The sequence below is a fragment of the Oncorhynchus keta genome, chromosome 5 (genome assembly GCF_023373465.1).
Source record: "Oncorhynchus keta strain PuntledgeMale-10-30-2019 chromosome 5, Oket_V2, whole genome shotgun sequence".
Lineage (NCBI taxonomy): Eukaryota > Metazoa > Chordata > Actinopteri > Salmoniformes > Salmonidae > Oncorhynchus > Oncorhynchus keta.
In genome coordinates, this window is record NC_068425.1 from 2,708,287 (window position 1) to 2,722,257 (window position 13,971).

A 13,971-nucleotide genomic window follows, 5' to 3' on the forward strand; every position below is an offset into this window, starting at 1 on the left:
CATGCTAGATTATGGAGACATCATTTATAGATTGGCAGGTAAGTGTGCTCTCAAGCGGCTAGACGTTCTTTACCATTCGGCCATCAGATTGCCACCAATGCTCCATGCTCCAAGTCCATTTATTTAAGTGGCCAGAGATTTGAGTCTATATGTTGGCAGTACCTTCTCTATGTTAGTGATGGCTGTTTAACAGTCTGATGGCCTTGAGATAGACTGAAAAACAGCTTCTATCGGTCCCAGCTTTGATACACCTGTACTGACCTCGACCTTCTGGATGATAGCGAGGTGAACAGGCACCAGCTCGGGTGGTTGTTGTCCTTGATGCTCTTTTTGACCTTCCTGTTACATCGTGTGCTGTAGGTGTCCTGGAGGGCAGGTAGTTTGCCCCCGGGTGATGCGTTGTGCAGACTGCACTAACCCCTGAATTGCCGTACCAGGTGGTGATACAGTTTGACAGGATGCTCTCGATTGTGCATCTGTAAAAGTTTCTGAGTGTTTTAGATGACAAGTCACATTTCTTCAGCCTCCTGAGGTTGAAGAGGCGCTGCTGTGTGGGTGTACCATTTCAGTATGTCTGTGATGTGTATGCAGAGGAACTTAAAACTTTCCACCTTCTCCACCACTGTTCCGTCGATGTGGATGAGGGGGTTCTCCCTCTGCTGTTTCCTGAAGTCCCGTCATTGTTGGTAATCAGGCCTACCACTGTAGTGTCGTCTGCAAACTTTATGATTGAGTTGGAAGCATGCATGACCATGCAGTCATGGGTGAAGAGGGAGTACAAGAGAGGGCTGAGAACGCACCCTTGTGGGGCCCCTGTGTTGAGGATCAGCGGGGTGGAGATGTTGTTTCCTACCTTCACCACCTGGGGGCGGTCCATCAGAAAGTCCAACATAGCTTCTGCGTGTAAATCAGCTAGAAAGATGTGTCGGCATCGAGTAATTGTCTCTGGCCCCCTCCCAGTTAGGGGGAGTGATGAGCTCTACAGCAGAGTCTCACAACTCAATCGCTGGTTGAAAACTGTTTTCTGCCCCTCCCAAAAGATAGAATTTGTAGATAATTGGCCCTCTTTCTGAGACTCACCCACAAACAGGACCAAGCCTGACCTGCTGAGGAGTGACGGACTCCATCCTAGCTGGAGGGGTGCTCTCATCTTATCTACCAACATAGACAGGGCTCTAACTCCTCTAGCTCCACAATGAAATAGGGTGCAGGCCAGGCAGCAGGCTGTTAGCCAGCCTGCCAGCATAGTGGAGTCTGCCACTAGCACAGTCAGTGTAGTCAGCTCAGCTATCACCATTGAGACTGTGTCTGTGCCTCGACCTAGGTTGGGCAAAACTAAACATGGCGGTGTTCGCCTTAGCAATCTCACTAGGATAAAGACCCCCTCCATTCCTGTCATTATTGAAAGAGATCATGATACCTCATCATGATACCTCATCATGATACTTTAAAGTACTAATTTTGGGGGGGTATCTGTAATTTACTTTACTATTTATATTTTTGACAACTTTTACTGATCATGATACCTCACATCTCAAAATAGGGCTCCTTAATGTTAGATCCCTTACTTCAAAGGCAATTATAGTCAATGAACTAATCACTGATCATAATCTTGATGTGATTGGCCTGACTGAAACATGGCTTAAGCCTGATGAATTTACTGTGTTAAATGAGGCCTCACCTCCTGGCTACACTAGTGACCATATCCCCCGTGCATCCCGCAAAGGCGGAGGTGTTGCTAACATTTATGATAGAAAATTTCAATTTACAAAAAAAAAATACGTTTTCATCTTTTGAGCTTCTAGTCATGAAATCTATGCAGCCTACTCAATCACTTTTTATAGCTACTGTTTACAGGCCTCCTGGGCCATATACAGCGTTCCTCATTGAGTTCCCTGAATTCCTATCGGACCTTGTAGTCATAGCAGATAATATTCTAATCTTTGGTGACTTTAATATTCACATGGAAAAGTCCACAGACCCACTCCAAAAGGCTTTCGGAGCCATCATCTACTCAGTGGGTTTTGTCCAACATGTCTCTGGACCCACTCACTGTCACAGTCATACTCTGGACCTAGTTTTGTCCCATGGAATAAATGTTGTGGATCTTAATGTTTTTCCTCATAATCCTGGACTATCGGACCACCATTTTATTACGTTTGCAATTGCAACAAATAAACTGCTCAGACCCTAACCAAGGAACATCAAAAGTCGTGCTATAAATTCACAGACAACACAAAGATTCCTTGATGTCCTTCCAGATTCCCTCTGTCTACCCAAGGACGCCAGAGGACAAAAATCAGTTACCCACCTAACTGAGGAACTCAATTTAACCTTGCGCAATACCCAAGATGCAGTTGCACCCCTAAAAACTAAAAACATTTCTCATAAGAAACTAGCTCCCTGGTACACAGAAAATACCCGAGCTCTGAAGCAAGCTTCCAGAAAATTGGAACGGAAATGGCGCCACACCAAACTGGAAGTCTTCCGACTAGCTTGGAAAGACAGTACCGTGCAGTACCGAAGAGCCCTTACTGCAGCTCGATCATCCTATTTTTCTAACTTAATTGAGGAAAATAAGAACAATCCGAAATTCCTTTTTGATACTTTCGCAAAGATAACTAAAAAGCAGCATTCCCCAAGAGAGGATGGCTTTCACTTTAGCAGTGATAAATTCATGAACTTCTTTGAGGAAAAGATCATGATTATTCGAAAGCAAATCTGCGTATTCCTTCAAAGCTCAGTTGTCCTGAGTCTGCACAACGCTGCCAGGACCTAGGATCAAGAGAGACGCTCAAGTGTTTTAGTACTATATCTCTTGACACAATGATGAAAATAATCATGGCCTCTAAACCTTCAAGCTGCAACCCTATTCCAACTAAACTACTGAAAGAGCTGCTTCCTGTGCTTGGCCCTCCTATGTTGAACATAATAAACGGCTCTCTATCCACCGGATGTGTACCAAACTCACTAAAAGTGGCAGTAATAAAGCCACTCTTGAAAAAGCCAAACCTTGACCCAGAAAATATTAAAAAACTATCGGCCTATATCGAATCTTCCATTCCTCTCAAACATTTTAGATAAGGCTGTTGCGCAGCAACTCACTGCCTTCCTGAAGACAAACAATGTATACGAAATGCTTCAGTCTGGTTTTAGACCCCATCATAACACTGAGACTGCACTTGTGAAGGTGGTAAATGACCTTTTAATGGCATCAGACCGAGGCTCTGCATCTGTCCTCGTGCTCCTAGACCTTAGTGCTGCTTTTGATACCATCGATCACCACATTCTTTTGGAGAGATTGGAAACCCAAATTGGTCTACACGGACAAGTTCTGGCCTGGTTTAGATCTTATCTGTCAGAAAGATATCAGTTTGTCTCTGTGAATGGTTTGTCCTCTGACAAATCAACTGTACATTTTGGTGTTCCTCAAGGTTCCGTTTTAGGACCACTATTGTTTTCACTATATATTTTACCTCTTGGGGATGTCATTCGAAAACATAATGTTAACTTTCACTGCTATGCGGATGACACACAGCTATACATTTCAATGAAACATGGTGAAGCCCCAAAATTGCCCTCGCTAGAAGCATGTGTTTCAGACATAAGGAAGTGGATGGCTGCAAACCTTCTACTTTTAAACTCGGACAAAACAGAGATGCTTGTTCTAGGTCCCAAGAAACAAAGAGATCTTCTGTTGAATCTGACAATTAATCTTAATGGTTGTACAGTCGTCTCAAATAAAACTGTGAAGGGGATCGGAGTTACTCTGGACCCTGATCTCTCTTTTGAAGAACATATCAAGACCATTTCAAGGACTGCTTTTTTCCATCTATGTAACATTGCAAAGATCAGAAACTTTCTGTCCAAAAATGATGCAGAAAAATTAATCCATGCTTTTGTCACTTCTAGGTTAGACTACTGCAATGCTCTACTTTCCGGCTACCTGGATAAAGCACTAAATAAACTTCAGTTAGTGCTAAATACGGCTGCTAGAATCCTAACTAGAACCAAAAAATGTGATCGTATTACTCCAGTGCTAGCCTCCCTACACTGGCTTCCTGTCAAAGCAAGGGCTGATTTCAAGGTTTTACTGCTTACCTACAAAGCATTACATGGGCTTGCTCCTACCTATCTCTCTGATTTGGTCCTGCCGTACATACCTACACGTACGCTACGGTCACAAGACGCAGGCCTCCTAATTGTCCCTAGAATTTCTAAGCAAACAGTTGGAGGCAGGGCTTTCTCCTATAGAGCTCAACTTTTATGGAACGGTCTGCCTACCCATGTCAGAGACGCAAACTCGGTCTCAACCTTTAAGTCCTTACTGAAGACTCATCTCTTCAGTGGGTCATATGATTGAGTGTAGTCTGGCCCAGGAGTGGGAAGGTGAACGGAAAGGCTCTGGAGCAACGAACCGCCCTTGCTGTCTCTGCCTGGCCGGTTCCCCTCTTTCCACTGGGGATTCTCTGCCTCTAACCCTATTACAGGGGCTGAGTCACTGGCTTACTGGGGCTCTCTCATACCATCCCTGGAGGCGGTGCGTCACCTGAGTGGGTTGATTCACTGATGTTGTCATCCTGTCTGGGTTGGCGCCCCCCTTGGGTTGTGCTGTGGCGGAGATCTTTGTGGGTTATACTCAGCCTTGTCTCAGGATGGTAAGTTGGTGGTTGAAGATATCCCTCTAGTGGTGTGGGGGCTGTGCTTTGGCAAAGTGGGTGGGGTTATATCCTTCCTGTTTGGCCCTGTCCGGGGGTGTCCTCGGATGGGGCCACAGTGTCTCCTGACCCCTCCTGTCTCAGCCTCCAGTATTTATGCTGCAGTAGTGTATGTGTCGGGGGGCTAGGGTCAGTTTGTTATATCTGGAGTACTTCTCCTGTCCTATTCGGTGTCCTGTGTGAATTTAAGCGTGCTCTCTCTAATTCTCGGAGGACCTGAGCCCTAGGACCATGCCTCAGGACTACCTGACATGATGACTCCTTGCTGTCCCCAGTCCACCTGGCCGTGCTGCTGCTCCAGTTTCAACTGTTCTGCCTTACTATTATTTGACCATGCTGGTCATTTATGAACATTTGAACATCTTGGCCATGTTCTGTTATAATCTCCACCCGGCACAGCCAGAAGAGGACTGGCCACCCCACATAGCCTGGTTCCTCTCTAGGTTTCTTCCTAGGTTTTGGCCTTTCTAGGGAGTTTTTCCTAGCCACCGTGCTTCTACACCTGCATTGCTTGCTGTTTGGGGTTTTAAGCTGGGTTTCTGTACAGCACTTTGAGATATCAGCTGATGTACGAAGGGCTATATAAATAAAATGTGATTGATTGAATGATTTGGGATCAAAATTAAGATTTTTATAACTAGCCAAAGATAGAAAACTGAGGTATAATATTAACCGTCGCTTCCACTGGGTTGTTTCAAATGGGAGCAAATGAATCATAGTGGGCAGAACAAGCAAAGAGGTGAGCAGAGCCAAGCACGAACTAGCTCCTGAGGTCCTATTGGCGCGTTCTAGCATGTGTTTGCATATTTCCGCTAAGGAACTCCTACTCTTTGAAGTATGCATGTGCAATAACTCAATTCACCCTTGCAACTCCTACAGAACACCATTTTTTAAATATTTTTTTTACTTTTGCAAAGGGTAAAATCTACAAAGCGTAGTCCACTCTGTTTGTAACAGATGATGGTTTTGGGAACAAAAAACTGTATTGAGATCAAATGTTTTATTGATGAGAAAATGAGCAGAATGTCGTACAAAATCCATCTCACTCCATCTTCTCCCACTGCCGATCACTGGGCATCCTCTCATCACCATATTCGGTGGTGAGTGGAAATGCCTTCTTCTTCTTGTGAATGTCTGGGAAAGACTAGAAGCTTTTTGGCATATTGCCGACCTTTTTCAGTTCAGAATGTGCATTCCACATTGTGACAAAAAAATACTAAATAAATACAGGGCTAAGGGGAATGGGAGGAACTTAATTGCCACACCATCTTACCCTGCACCTATACGCTTTCCCCCAAAAACCCACCACCCCATCCCACTACTTTGGCCCTAAACGATCCTACACCAGGCAGTCGGCCTGGGAGGATGGAACCCCTTCTCTCAAAACTTCCTGTAGATCTTCTGCACTAAAATGTCTCACACCATAATATTTCTCTGCTGCTGCAACTACCACATCTATCTTCTGTGATTTCCGCTCCATCAGTGCAGTGCAGTTGATCACAATGGCTATAAAAGCAAGAAATTTAACCTTACTATAATTCATCCTCTCTGGCTCTCTCTCTCTCTTCAGGCCTACTCACTGTGGGCCTCCCAGTCGACCCACTCACCCTTGGGCTATCCTCTACTCTCTTCACTGCCTCAGCTTAGGAAACGTTCTTCCCCAATCGGACTCTGGCAATCTCAACCTGTCTCTCTCTCACTTCAGATTCCCAGCTGCACGGGCACCCCCACAGTTGACACACTGTGCTTTCTCTATCCCAACTGTACACTCCCTCTGACTATACCCTCCTGCACATTTCTCACATTGTGGGATCTCCCTTCTACACACTGCTGCAACATGTCCGAATCCTTGGCACCTAAAGCCCCGAAGCGGGTTCGAAACATAGGCCCTCACAGAATAGCAAATATAACATTACCTGAGCTTATCAAGACTCTACAAGACAAACAAGGTATTCTCAGTCTTGCCATTGCCACCGGGTCTACGTCTCACCAAACGGCAAGCGTCACAAACACTATAAGTCATATTACTTTGTTTGAAAACAGGAGATGTAGGTATGTACACCTTGAACGAAGGTGTAAACTCAGGAGACGAATCTCTGATCTTAACAGCGCCATTCTTACGCTTTCACGTCATCGAACCTCCTCCGTCCGTCTCGTGTTCCTTTTTTCCCCTCAAATCCGTCTCGTGTTCCTTCTCTTTCCTCAAATCTGTATCCCACCGAAGATTATGGATAAACTGACAAGATACATGTTTCTCCACCCTAACAACAAGGCGGTGGGGCTGTCTAGCTGTCCTTTCATTGGATTGGTGGATACGTCTCATTATTGCAATCCTTTTTTAAATATTTGATGAGGGTTGTTGCCATGAACCGCCTGTATTCAATGGAGAGAGATTCTATGCTACTAGCCTCATGCCATGAATATGCATAGCCATCTTGAGACAACTCTAATATAAAGTGTTTTTTTCCCTCAAATTTGCCGGGATGTCACATGTCCTACTTATATTAGTACACTTGTAACAACTTAAGCATTACGAAACTTCTATTTGATCAGATAAACCTCATGTAGCAAATAAGACATACACTATTTGGGGACCAAATTTGACACTCATTGACCTCCATACTAAACCTGCTTGGTGTGCGAAACAATGAAAAACGCCACCTGCTGGAGGGAGACAGATTTTCCGCCGAGTTGGGCCTCTCTTCCTCTCTGATCCCTCTCGTGTCTACGCCACCAAGTGGAAATGCTAACCGGATGCTTCAGATTCATACATCCGGTGAAACATCTGGCTTAATTGTTTTATTTGTGATCAAAGTGCAGACTGGCCGATCACGTTATGACGACATGCGGAAGCAGAAACACGGTTTGAAACTAAAGACAGTACAGTCACATATAGAACAATGAGCAAGATATTTCACCAGACCTTTAGGTGTGAAGCATCCGGGTATCCACTCACTACCACATATGGTGATGATAGGCAGCCAAGTGTCCGGCAGTGGGAGAAGATGGAACGAGATGGATTTTGGCAGACGTTGTGCTAATTTTCTCATCGATAAAACGTTTGATTTTACACGCGCTCTTCACAGAGTAGGAGTTCCCTAAGCAGAAATATGCAAATACCTGCTAGAACGCGACAATAGGAACTCGCTAGCTTGTGCTTGGCTCTGCCCCCCGCCCCCTTGTTTGTTCTGCCCACTGTGACTCATCTGTCACATTGGAAACGAAAGGCTGTGGTGTATCTGTGGTACAGTGTGTTGAAACTGAATTAAACATCGAATCATATGAGCAAAGGCAGCTTCAAAATAATTTATGATTGCGCCGTCCGCAACAACATTGAAATATTCATATACGATTCAGTGCGCTCCTTTAAAAAAAAAAGAAGCATAGCAGCAGACTTTCTGTATTTCCTGGTTACTGCAGCATTATCAATGTGTATACAGGCCTGTACTGTGTTGACTGACTGGTTATGATACGAGTGGGACGGAACTGGGTTGGGCCGATTCGAATAGCACTTAGCCTTTTAGGATTTCCATTTTGCCTCTGCACCTCAGGAATCAGGTATGGAATCTTACTGGAGTCATTTTGGAGACCTATGATCATTCTATTCGTATCATTAGTTAGTTATCTGTTCTTTTCACCTTCTGCCTTTTTCTCTGCATTGTAGCTACTCCCTGTTTTATGTTTACTATCGTCATAGAATGCTAAGATTACTTAAAATGTTACTTTTAGATGTTAAATCTCTCTCTCCCTCCCCAGGCCTCTCACCTCGTTCTCTCCTGACCAGTTTATTGGCAAAGTTAGTAAAAGCCTCAGTACCAGTGGCTGTAGTCTGTGTGTGCTACCGCCCAGTGTCTTCACCATGCCCTGCTCGGCCCCTCACAACAAGGCCAGGTGCCCAAAGTACCCCGGCTCAGAGACACACCGGTTCCCAGTGCCTGATGACAAAGTTGACTGGAATACTGATTGGCCCCAGTACAAACCAGTGGGCTACACTGCCCCATCTGTGCTCATCAAGCCTGTATGGGCCGATCAGGACATCAGGTGAGTGAGAGAGAGAGGGTTTCAAATTAAATTTCTCATCTGTTTTACTGAAATGTGGCTATAACTGATTAGTTCATTATTGATGATTATTAAGTATTTTTACAATGTTGTATTACTTCACAGGTCTTTCTCCCCGCGGTTTAACGCTCTGGATGGCAATGTGGACAGGCGGAGTCACGAGGGAGACTACAGAGTGGAGCAAGGCATGCCACTGTGAGCCTTCATCCAACACAGTTCTACAATGGGGATCCTCAGCAAGATTACACCATAATACACAACTTCCTACTTTTACAGACAACGTCAACTGCATTCAAATATGCCAAGGATGCCATTTGTTGTCTCAAATTGTGGAAATCTCCAAGAAAATCATTCTTAGATTTGAATTCTGTTGAAGCTGATGTCATCTTGCCGAGTGTGTCTTTACAATCTCCAACATAATGCCTACTTGACATGAGCTGTCAGAAGCAACTGTGGCAAATGTGTGACCCTATTCAAGCATTGACTAGCCAATGCTAAGCTACCATTCTGCAGCATGTTACTAAGTAGTGTTTTGCTGCAGAGTTCTACATGTATATGACCTCATGTCAATTGAATGTGTAGCAATTCATCATACGTAAGCTAACTCTTGTCCTCCTGTAGAAATCCTCGCGGCCGCACTGGTTTGACTGGGAGAGGTTTGCTGGGACGATGGGGACCCAATCATGCAGCAGATCCCATTGTTACCAGGTAACTTTCCCACTTTATTCCATCATCTCTTAAGCTATGCATCTACTTTTCAGATAACCTAACCTTCCCACAAACTCTCTTTAAAGTCAAACCAACTCCTGTGCCCAATGTTGGCCACCCCTACCCCCTAGGGAAAGATATACAGTTGAAATCGGAAGTTTACATACACCTTAGCCAAATACATTTAAACTCAGTTTTTCACAATTCCTGAAATTTAACCCTAGTAATAATTCACTGTTTTAGGTCAGTTAGGATCACCACTTTATTTTAAGAATGTGAAATGTCAGAATAATAGTAGAGAGAATTTATTTCAGCTTTTATTTCTTTCATCACATTCCCAGTGGGTCAGAAGTTTATATACACTCAATTAGTATTTGGTAGCATTGCCTTTAAATTGTTTAACTTGGGTCAAACGTTTTGGCTAGCCTTCCACAAAGTTGTGTGAATTTTGGCCCATTCCTCCTGACAGAGCTGGTGTAACTGAGTCAGGTTTGTAGGCCTCCTTGCTCACAAACACTTTGTCAATGCTGCCCTCAAATTTTCTATGGGATTGAGGTCAGGGCTTTGTGATGGCCACTCCAATGAGATGTTGCTTCAATATATCCACATAATTTTCCTCCCTCATGATGTCATCTATTTTGTGAAGTGCACCAGTCCCTCCTGCATCAAAGCATCCCCACAACATGATGCTGCCACCCCCGTGCTTCACGGTTGGGATGGTGTGCTTCACGGTTGGGATGGTGTTCTTCGGCTTGCAAGCCTCTCCCTTTTTCCTCCAAACATAACAATGGTCATTATGGCCAAACAGATCTGTTTTTGTTTCATCAGACCAGATGACATTTCTCCAAAGTGTACGACTTTTGTCCCCATATGCAGTTGCAAAACGTAGTCTGCCTTTTTTTTGGAGGAGTGGCCTCTTCCTTGCTGAGCAGACTTTCAGGTTATGTCGATGTAGGACTCGTTTTACTGTGGATATAGATACTTTTGTACCTGTTTCCTCCAGCATCTTCACAAGGTCCTTTGCTGTTGTTCTGGGATTGATTTGTACTTTTCACACCAAAGTGCGTTCATCTCTAGGAGACAGAACGCATCTCCTTCCTGAGCGGTGTGATGGCTGCGTGGTCCCATGGTGTTTATACTTGCGTACTATTGTTCGTACAGATGAATGTGGTACCTTCAGGCGTTTGGAAATTGCTCCCAAGGATGAACCTGATTTGTGGAGGTCTACATTTTTTTTTCTGAGGTCTTGGCTGATTCCTTTTGATTTTCCCATGATGTCAAGCAAAGAGGCAGTGTGTTTGAAGATAGGCCTTGAAATTCATCCACAGGTACACCTCCAATAGACTCAAATGATGTCAATTAGCCTATCAGAGGCTTCTAAAGCCATGACATCATCTTCTGGAATTGTCCAAGTTGTTTAAAGGCACAGTCAACATAGTGTATGTAAACTTCTGACCCACTTGAATTGTGATACAGTGAATTGTAAGTTAAATAATCTGTCTGTAAACAATTTTTGGAAAAGTTACTTGTGTCATGCACAAAGTAGATGTCCTAGCCGAAACTATAGTTTGTTAACAAGAAATTTGTGGAGTGGTTGAAAAATGAGTTTTAATGACTCCAACCTAAGTGTATGTAAACTTCCGACCCTCAACTCTGGACCTCGAAGCCCGTGCCACTGCATTTTTTCATTGTTCCCCTCTAATCATGTTTGTGCAATTAATGATTTAGACCAGGGACACCGGATGTGTAATTAATTATCAGGTAGAACAAAAAAAACAAGACTCCGGACCTCGTAGGGTCAGAGTTGAATACCCCTGGCCTATGGAGTTAGGGGTAGATTTGGGTACTGTAGTTTAACCTGTCGTTACTGTATGTGTCACCGCCCTACAGGTGGAAGAGAGACTCAGCTGGACAGCAAGTGTCACACCCAGTGTCCAAACTGCCAGTTTTGCAGTTTGTGTCCATCAAGAGGAGAGACTGTGGGGAATGGGCCATCCCAGGGGTCAGTGGGATTCTTTAAACTCCTTCCTTCCTCCCTCATCTGTCTAACCCTCATCCTCCACATACAACACCCGTTCTGCCAGTCACATTCTGTTATAGGTCCCCAAAGCACACACATCCCTGGGTCACTCGTCTTTTCAGCTCGCTGCAGTTAGCGACTGGAACGAGCTGCAACAAACACTGAAACTGGAAGGTTTTATCTCCATCTCTTCATTCAAAGACTCAATCATGGACACTCTTACTTACAGTTGTGGCTGCTTCGTGTGATGTATTGTTGTCTCTACCTTATTGCCCTTTGCTGTTGTCTGTGCCATAATGTTTGTACTATGTTTTGTGCTGCTGCCATGTTGTGTTGCTACCATGTTGTTGTCATGTTGTGTTGCTACCATGCTGTGTTGTCATGTTTGCTGCCATGGTATGTTGTTGTCTTAGGTCTATCTTTATGTTGTGGTGTGTTTTGTCCTGTAGTATTTAATTGTAATTTTAATCCCACCCCTTCCCCGCAGGAGGCCTTTTGGTAGGCCATCATTGTAAATAAGAATTTGTTATTAACCGACTTGCCTAGTGAAATAAAGGTAAAAAATAATTATTCATAATAATACCAAAAAAAAAGCTATTTCCTTCTCTCTCACCTGCTACTCCCTCCTCTTGCTCACCTAGTCCTCCCTCCTCTTGCTCACCTGCTCTGAACATCTGTATCATCTTGGCCTTCATGAGAGCATAGGGCGTCAACCATGGCTCTACACCTCACTGTATTCTTATGGACGATGACGTGTGTTTGAGTGTGTAGGGTATGGTAGACCCGGGGGAGCTGGTGTCCCTCACCCTGCAGCGTGAGTTCTCTGAGGAGGCTCTGAACTCCCTGGCAGCTTCCCCCCAGGACAGAGAGCGGATCCACGAGCGCATCACTCAGCTGTTCAACTCGCCGGGTCTGGAGGTCAGCAGGCTAGAAAGAATTTACCCTCATATATTTATTTTCATTTTGTATTTGTTTGTGTAGTTGACATAAAACACTTGTTTCCTCTCTCTCTCTCTCTCTCTGTCTCTCTGTCTCTCTCTGTCTCTCTCTGTCTCTCTGTCTCTCTGTCTCTCTCTCTCTCTGTCCTTCATCTACTTCTCAGGTTTATAAGGGCTATGTAGATGACCCAAGAAATAATGACAACTCTTGGATGGAAACGGTTGCTGTCAACTTCCATGATGATACAGGTAAATCAATGATGAGTCTTATGATATTATAGACCCTGATCAACAACAAGTTAAGGCAGTCTTATCTATGCAGGAAAAATGTTGACTAAATTCAATGAAAACCATGAAGATTTGGCTATTCTCACAGCAGGATAACATGCAACATGTTTCCTTATCCTGTACATTTTTCCCCATTCGGCTCTTTATTTGTACACACGTTGCAGTTCTCTGAAATGTAGATTTTTTTTTTGCTCTGGTTACCTAGGTAACAGTGTGAGCGAGCTCCCGTTGCAAGCGGGCGATGATGCCGGGCAAGTCCACTGGATCGACCTTGACTCCGTCCTATCCCTCTATGCAAGCCACTCCCAGTTCTTGGAGGTGGTCGCCAAGGAGAGGCATGCTCACTGGTAACCAAGGAAACTGTCCTCACGTTCAAGAGGATTGGCCGGAGCAAAGCCCTGCAGCATTATCACTATGTTTTGGCATCGTGGCCTTGGTCAGGGAGTAACGAAACAATGAGAGCATGTCTTCTTTTGAACAAATCATGTTCCCATCAGCCCTGATTAGAGGGAGTGGTTACAGAGTAACCACATACGATATAGTAAACAGTGAAAAGCAATAGGTAATATACAGTGTAAATATATATATACACTATCAAAATGCATATTGAGGTTAGAAGCAGTAGAAAGGTCTTAAGAAGTTATGGCCTTTTTATTTCACCATTATTTAACCAGGTAGGCGAGTTGAGAACAAGTTCTCATTTACAACGGCGACCTGACCAAGATAAAGCAAAGCAGTGCGACAAAAACAACAACAGAGTTGTTATGGAAGGACGGAAACATATATAGTGAGAAGAGCCATACTACAAAGCTCATTAGATGGCAACAACTATGAACCACAAAACATAGAAAATGGTAATAGGGCTAAAAACACACCACAAAGTAGTTTTAGCAAACTATTGACCCTACATAAATGGTGAGAAATACATGTGTCCTTCCATATTCAAGGTAAGAACCACTTAGATCTCTAATGCTTCTAATCTTAATATGTGTTTTGATATATATATTTAGAATGTGTATTATCTATTGCTGTTTACTATGTGGTGTCCACCAATGACTCATGTGTAACCACTCTGTAATCAGGGCTGATGGGAACCTGGTTTGCTCAAAAGAAGAAGATGCTCTCATTGTTTCTTTGTTACTCCTTGACCAAGGCCATGATCCCGAAACGCGTCTGAGTTTAGCTTTTGCTTCAATTAAAAATGCCGTGATCAAAAAATAAAGGCATTTTAAACAATATC

The 13,971-nt window shown here is 43.9% G+C and overlaps 1 protein-coding gene across 1 annotated transcript; it reads left to right on the top strand.

The window, feature by feature from the left end:
- The first annotated feature begins 7,712 nt into the window (after positions 1–7,712).
- Positions 7,713–13,967, top strand: nudt9 (nudix (nucleoside diphosphate linked moiety X)-type motif 9). Its single transcript, XM_035770661.2, has 8 exons — positions 7,713–8,276; positions 8,475–8,759; positions 8,883–8,972; positions 9,399–9,485; positions 11,376–11,487; positions 12,277–12,423; positions 12,608–12,692; positions 12,937–13,967. The coding sequence occupies exons 1-8, from the start codon at positions 8,185–8,187 to the stop codon at positions 13,080–13,082; spliced, it is 1,044 nt and encodes a 347-aa protein (XP_035626554.1). The 5' UTR covers positions 7,713–8,184; the 3' UTR covers positions 13,083–13,967.
- The last annotated feature ends 4 nt before the right edge of the window (positions 13,968–13,971 follow it).

Excerpts from the sequence above, each read along its gene's own strand:
- nudt9 (XM_035770661.2), top strand. The coding sequence starts at position 8,185 with ATGATACGAGTGGGACGGAACTGGGTTGGGCCGATTCGAATAGCACTT. Across the intron at positions 8,973-9,398 it reads GTGGAGCAAGGCATGCCACT|AAATCCTCGCGGCCGCACTG; the intron begins GTGAGCCTTCAT and ends GTCCTCCTGTAG. Across the intron at positions 9,486-11,375 it reads GCAGATCCCATTGTTACCAG|GTGGAAGAGAGACTCAGCTG; the intron begins GTAACTTTCCCA and ends ACCGCCCTACAG.